This window comes from Alosa sapidissima, chromosome 22 (assembly GCF_018492685.1).
Source record: "Alosa sapidissima isolate fAloSap1 chromosome 22, fAloSap1.pri, whole genome shotgun sequence".
Taxonomy (NCBI): Eukaryota; Metazoa; Chordata; class Actinopteri; order Clupeiformes; family Clupeidae; genus Alosa; species Alosa sapidissima.
This window is the reverse complement of record NC_055978.1, coordinates 21,302,204-21,308,205: the sequence shown is the minus strand read 5'-3', so window position 1 is coordinate 21,308,205 and position 6,002 is coordinate 21,302,204. Positions and strand designations below refer to the sequence as shown.

General features: G+C 44.2%; 1 protein-coding gene across 1 annotated transcript; it reads right to left on the bottom strand.

The window, feature by feature from the left end:
• Positions 1–2,153: 2,153 nt before the first annotated feature.
• On the bottom strand, positions 2,154–3,852 carry cxcr4a (chemokine (C-X-C motif) receptor 4a). Its single transcript, XM_042078590.1, has 2 exons — positions 3,773–3,852; positions 2,154–3,670 (listed from the first exon to the last, which is right to left on the bottom strand). Exons 1-2 carry the CDS (start codon positions 3,785–3,787, stop codon positions 2,606–2,608), a joined length of 1,080 nt encoding a protein of 359 aa, XP_041934524.1. The 5' UTR covers positions 3,788–3,852; the 3' UTR covers positions 2,154–2,605.
• Positions 3,853–6,002: the final 2,150 nt, after the last annotated feature.

Sequence of the window (6,002 nt, the reverse complement as noted above, 5' to 3'; positions counted from 1 at the left end):
GATGTAGAGCATGAACAAGTAAAACAATTTGACAGAATGATAAAGAGGGATTGGGAGAAAGAGAGACAGAGAAGGGGAGTGAGAAAGTCAGAGTCACACAGAGAAAATTGTAACATATGGACTGAAAATAGCGAGAGAGAGGGAGAGAGAGAGAGAAAGAGAGAGAGATAAAGGGAGGGAGAGAGAGGGCAAGAGGCAAGAGGTCAGAAGGTGATCGAAAAGAAAAGACACAGGAAAGAGATTGGGGGAGAAAAGAGAGGGCACAAGAGTGGGAGCGCATAAGAGACAAAAAAAAAGAAAGAGAGAAAAGAAGAGCGGGGCTCCATTAAAGCATGTAAAAGACTTTGTCCTCCTAACTGCTCTCCTGAGACCTCGCACCTGATAGGGCACTTAGCACCCAAAGACATGCTAATCACAGGCCTCACACGTCCCCTCTATCGCAGCTCATTACCCCCTAGGTCTCCTGCAGCCCCATTGGCCTGATGTGTCAACCTGCTCTCAGCTGTTACTCCTCTCCTGGGCCTAATGCACAGTTCAAAATGTATAATAAATCTGTGTGTGTGTGTGTGTGTGTGTGTGTGTGTGTGTGTGTGTGTGTGTATGTGTGTGTGTGTGTGTGTGTGTGTGACTGTGTGTGTGACTGTGAGAGAAGGGGAGATTGTTGGTTATGTGTGTCAGTATCTTTACATATTTCACTCACATTTTTTCTTTGTGTGCAAACTGGGTTTTTCTGGAAGTGTGCAGAGTTACTCAACACCAGGGGTGTAGCACAAGATCCTGGGCCCTATGCATAGGCAGTCCTGATGGGTCCCATAACAAATATAATAAAATATATTTCAGACTTTTCAAGGGCCCTCCCTCCCCTTGGAGCCCTAGTAATCAGTACAAGTTTTACCCCCAGGTTCGACGCCCCTGCTCAATACTCAATACTGTAGAGTTGCAATAACATCAATGCACGTTAGAATGCTTCCATTTAACCAGCTTAAAAAATGCAGGTTAGAACCTTGCACCTGCCTACACAATGTTCGTCAGCATGCCTATTTGCCCTAAAGAAGACTTGCTTTTCCGTCACTGTATCCTAAGGCAACTTTAATCAGTCACCTTGCATCTAGTGGCACAGTTTTATGATTCATTGTGTGATGCCATGTCTGAGTAAAATGTTGACTGGAACTATGAATGTCTCTGTTGTTGTCGTATCAAAAAAAGGGTAGAATTATGATTCATAATTGTGGTGTTCTTACATGTGGTGTGTTCAGGTGCTCCCCATTTATCCTTTGTTATTTTGTTGTTGTCATGGCAGCCACCGCAAAACAATCCCACAAATGTACAATTTATTTTTCAAAGCTGTCAGTTTGGTTTCAAAAGCACATAGACACAACCTCCTGAAAAAATGATAAGGAGTCAAGGAGGAAGAGAGAGAAAGTGAATCCCCCAGTCCTCCTGCTCAATAGGCTACTAGAAAAGTAATAGCGTGTTAATGAAAGCATGTGACTTTACCATTCACGCATTAAAAGTATGTGGGCTCTTGCTGTGACAAAATACTTTTACATTTGGGAATTGAATCTGAACTGTGGGTGTAAAGATGTTTTGGTCAGATGTTCATGAGTAAGAGAGTGTATTTGTTTGGGGGAACTCTCTGGGTTTCTCACCCTGCTCTGGTTTGGCGTCTCTCTATATCACTAAGACTTAATGACGTCAGTGACACAGGTGGCCTGACAACCAGAAGTCAGTGGTGCAAATCCACCAACCCCACAAGACCTTTACTATGCTCTCCAGAGACAAACGGATTTTCCAAAGGGGGAAAGTATCTTGTAAATGGAGTGATTCACTTTTTAGAATAATTGTATGATATGGTTTATGATTGTTTGATATATGGCCATGTGGCTGTGCCATTTAAAAGTGGTGGTTAAAAGATGGGATTAAACAATCAGACAAGTGTTTTGTGTGTTGACAAGTGTGTGTATGCATTTGTGTATTTGGTTGTGTATGTGAGTGTCTATCTGTGTCAGTATGGTTATGGGATTTGGCAGACGCCTTTGTTCAAAGCGAAGTATGTGTGTGTGTGTGTGTGTGTGTTATTGTGTGTGTGAGAGTTAGAAAAGAAACTATGTATTTAAATTTTCTTCAAGGAAATTCACAAGAATAAGCCAAGATTTCACGTTTCAAACTGTTTATTACAAATGATCTCGAGTCAAAGCAGCTATTTTGAAACAAACTAGACATCAAACACTCAGTCCATTCATGTAATAAATAAGAGCATGGCATTTAATAAGTGCCAACAGAAAGAAGTAAACAACAATTAAAAACGCAGGGCTACAGTGATAAACATTTAAGTATGTAAGCAGTTCTGCTAATAAAAAAATCCCTGAATTCAGACCTTTCAATGCTCATATAACTATATCTATTAGTCGACTCAATACTGACATTGGACTCATATTTACATAGCTAGAGAAGGCCATTCAATGGCCTCGGGGCTCAGCCCATAGTTCAGCTCAGTTACATTTTGATGTATTTACAAAGCTCAGAATTAGTCTAATGTACAATGTCCATGGGGATGGATGGCGGGATATTTACAGTGGGAGAGTTCTCAATGAGCGTTCGTGCGTTAACTGGATTGAAAGCTGGAGGATTCCGACTCTGTGGACACAGAGGACATCCCTCCGCGTTTCTTGGGGAGAATTTTCAGGCTGGAGCCGCGGCTGGGGGACAAGGCACTGCGGGCGGACTTCTTGAACTTCACCCCGAGGAAGGCGTACAGAATCGGGTTGAGGCAGCAGTGGAAGTAGGCCAGCGCCTCCGTGACGAAGATCCACTTCTCCAGACCTTGCTCTAGCTCGCAGCTGTGGGGCACCACGTTCAGGATCAGGAGCGTGTCCACCAGGATGCCCGCGCAATACGGCAGCCAGCAACTGAAAAAGCAGACGATCAGCACCACCGTGGTCTTCAGCGCCTTGCGCTTCTGGGTGCCCTTGGTGCCGTGCGCCAACTTGGAAATGATGATGCAGTAGCAAATAAGGATCACCAGTCCCGGCAGGACGAATCCCACCACGATGTGCTGGAACTGGAAGGCGGCGCGCCAGACCGACGACGGCTCTGGGTAGACCCGCTGGCAACTCGTCCTGACAGTGATGTTCTCCGCCTTGGCGAACACCAGGTCAGGCACGGTGAGCAGCGCAGCCGGGAGCCACACGCCCACGTATATGATGCGCTCCGCCAACAGCTTCCTCGGCCCTTGGCTGTTTGTGGCCCTGACCACGGCGAGGTAGCGGTCCAGACTGATGAAGGCGAGAATGAGCACGCTGCTGTACAGATTCACAGTATAGATCATGTGCACAGCCACACACATGAAGCCGCCGAAGTACCACTGGTCACTGGCCGCTTCTACGGCCCAAAAGGGAAGTGTGAGCACGAAGAGTAAGTCAGCGACAGACAGATGCAGGCGGTATTTGTCAGTCATAGTTCTGGACTTCCTCTGATAGCCCATCACTATAACCACAAGGCCGTTTCCAATGATCCCCAGCAGAAAAATGATTCCGTACACGCAGGGAAGGAAGATCCGGCTGAATTCATGGCTGACAGCTCGGTCACAGGCTTCATCAAATTCTAGTATGTCCCCAGATCCAGACTCGGAGCTGTTATCTTCAGTGTAGTCGTCTGGTATTACTATATGCTGCAAAAGAGAAAAGAAACGTTAAGTTAGAAACATAGCAATCTATGCATAACCAAGCACTAAGGGCACATGGAATGTAAACACCTTTAAATTCCAACTTACCTCGTAATAAGACATTGTGGGGTTTCAGGTACTAGTCCCTTTCAACCAGTTAACTCACAGAGGCTGTGGATATTGTTGTGTTTCTCGTGGATCTGTCTGACTTTAAACAACCCTGACCTCCCATGCACCTCCCATAGGCGGAGTTCTCTCGGGTGGGCACGTGTGCGCAATGCGCTCCAGAGCAACAGGCAGCATCTGCTTTCCTAAAATATACTTTCCTGTTTGTGTGTCAGGTGTCGGTTGTAAAAGCTCAAAACGTGATATTTTATGCATGTTAGCATGTACATTCTAGTATCAAAGTGTAGTATTTGAGCAAGTTTTGGCGACCATATTTTGGCAATCTGGCAGGTAGCCTACATGAATCCCCAACGCCCCAACGTTTCCATGATAAAATGAAATGTCTTTAATATCCAAAGAATAAGATTTATTCAGAATAACATTATGAGAGGGCTCCTCTCCTTGCTTTGATGCTGCTGACGCTGACGTTGGAGCGGGTGGTTGGTACGCAGCGCTCGTTACGCCAGTGATTTTGAGATCAATATCTGTCTGCAGGCGTGAAAATTCCTCAAGTGAGATTGCCATGTTTTTTCGTACACGCGTCCAGAGGACGAGACCGAGTGGCAATGTCTACTTCAATGTTCCCGCGCAGAAGCGCAGCGCCTCTTTCTCTCTCAGGGAAGCGAAGCATTACCCCCATAGAAACTTTTATGCGTGGTCAATGAACTGCACACCCCTCGTTTCACTACGTGCGTAAAATATATGGAAAGTATTTGCGTTTCGATGATCACTAGCAGTAGAGAAGTTAGAGGAAGTAATAAAATATTCTCAGGATGGTAATAGCCCAGCTGTAGTACAATTTCGCCTAAATTCTATTCAAGAGTATTCATTTATATGCACCCTTATTTCTTGGGTAGCCTAATGATCCGACCTCAGAGAAACGTCCCGATGTAATTATTCATGACTGTATGCTAAAGGAACCTTCTGTCAGATTTCAGAATATGTGATTAAATAACAGTCACAGTCTAGCCAGCATCTTCTGACTGAATTCTGACTCTGAACCTGATATCATTCACATTTTCTATCTCTCTGTCAATCAGAATTCACACTTTCTTAGTATGCTAATCCTTTAAACCAAGCCACGGGCTCAGGTAACAGGAGGATTGTGTGTATATGAGTGAGTGTGAATGTGTGTCGTTGAGCTCACAGGCCAATTGGCAAGACACATTGCTAATGAGGATCAGATGATCATAAGGATCAGAGAGGTGATGCTTTCCTATTTAACTGTTCAGCATCTAATACCTCAGTGAGCAAAAACCATGGAGATATGAATTCTTGAAAAAAAAAAAAACTATGGGGGAAAAAAAGTATTTCATAACTGTATGTGTGTGAGAGAGAGTATACGTTTTGTGCGTGTGTGTGTGTGTGAGAGAGAGAGAGAGTATACGTTTTGTGTGTGTGTGTGTGAGAGAGAGAGAGACAGTATACGTTTTGTGTGTGTGTGTGTATTTGTGTGTGTGTGTGTGTGTGTGTGTGTGTGTGTGTGTGTGTGTGTGTGTGTGTGTATGTGACAGTTCTCAGCAATGAGGATGTGCATCTGTTAGGGAAGGAGATGGGGGATGGTAGAAGTGGTGATGAAGAAAGTACTGGCCATTCCAAACCTAGCTGCCCTAAGCTGCTGCACAGGCAGAGTGTCGACCTTTCTCTTTATATGCATTTGTTTTGTTGTTAATAAAGTTCAAGAACTAAAACTTCCAACTCTGTGACATCAACATTGTCATCATGAGTTTCACTGCCCTCTTATTCATCAGTTTGATCTATTCCTTCTCTTCCCCTCAAGCATGACTTTGTCTAAATAACAAGAGTTTGTTCAGGAGTCACAGATTTTAACATGGGCTTTCATTTGTCTTTTTGACTTTTGAACAATAACCTATTTTCAACATAGTAGGCTAGAAGTAATGGTAGTGAATTCACAGTACAGCAACGGTATTAGGTCTGTCACTTGTAAAACATTTTCTTTCCAGTGAACAGTCTAATCTTTTTTTCCAGTTGTTTAGTATGTGCATCTCTCTCTCTCTCTCTCTCTCTCTCTCTCTCTTCCTCTCGGTGTTTTGTTTTTTACTTTCATGCTCTGAGCGTGGGAAGATGAAAACGTATTAGTCTGGCGCTGGCTGGGCTGTTTACTCTTGGGTATCTCAGGGGCCCGTGCTCATTTGTACCCACAAAAAAAGAT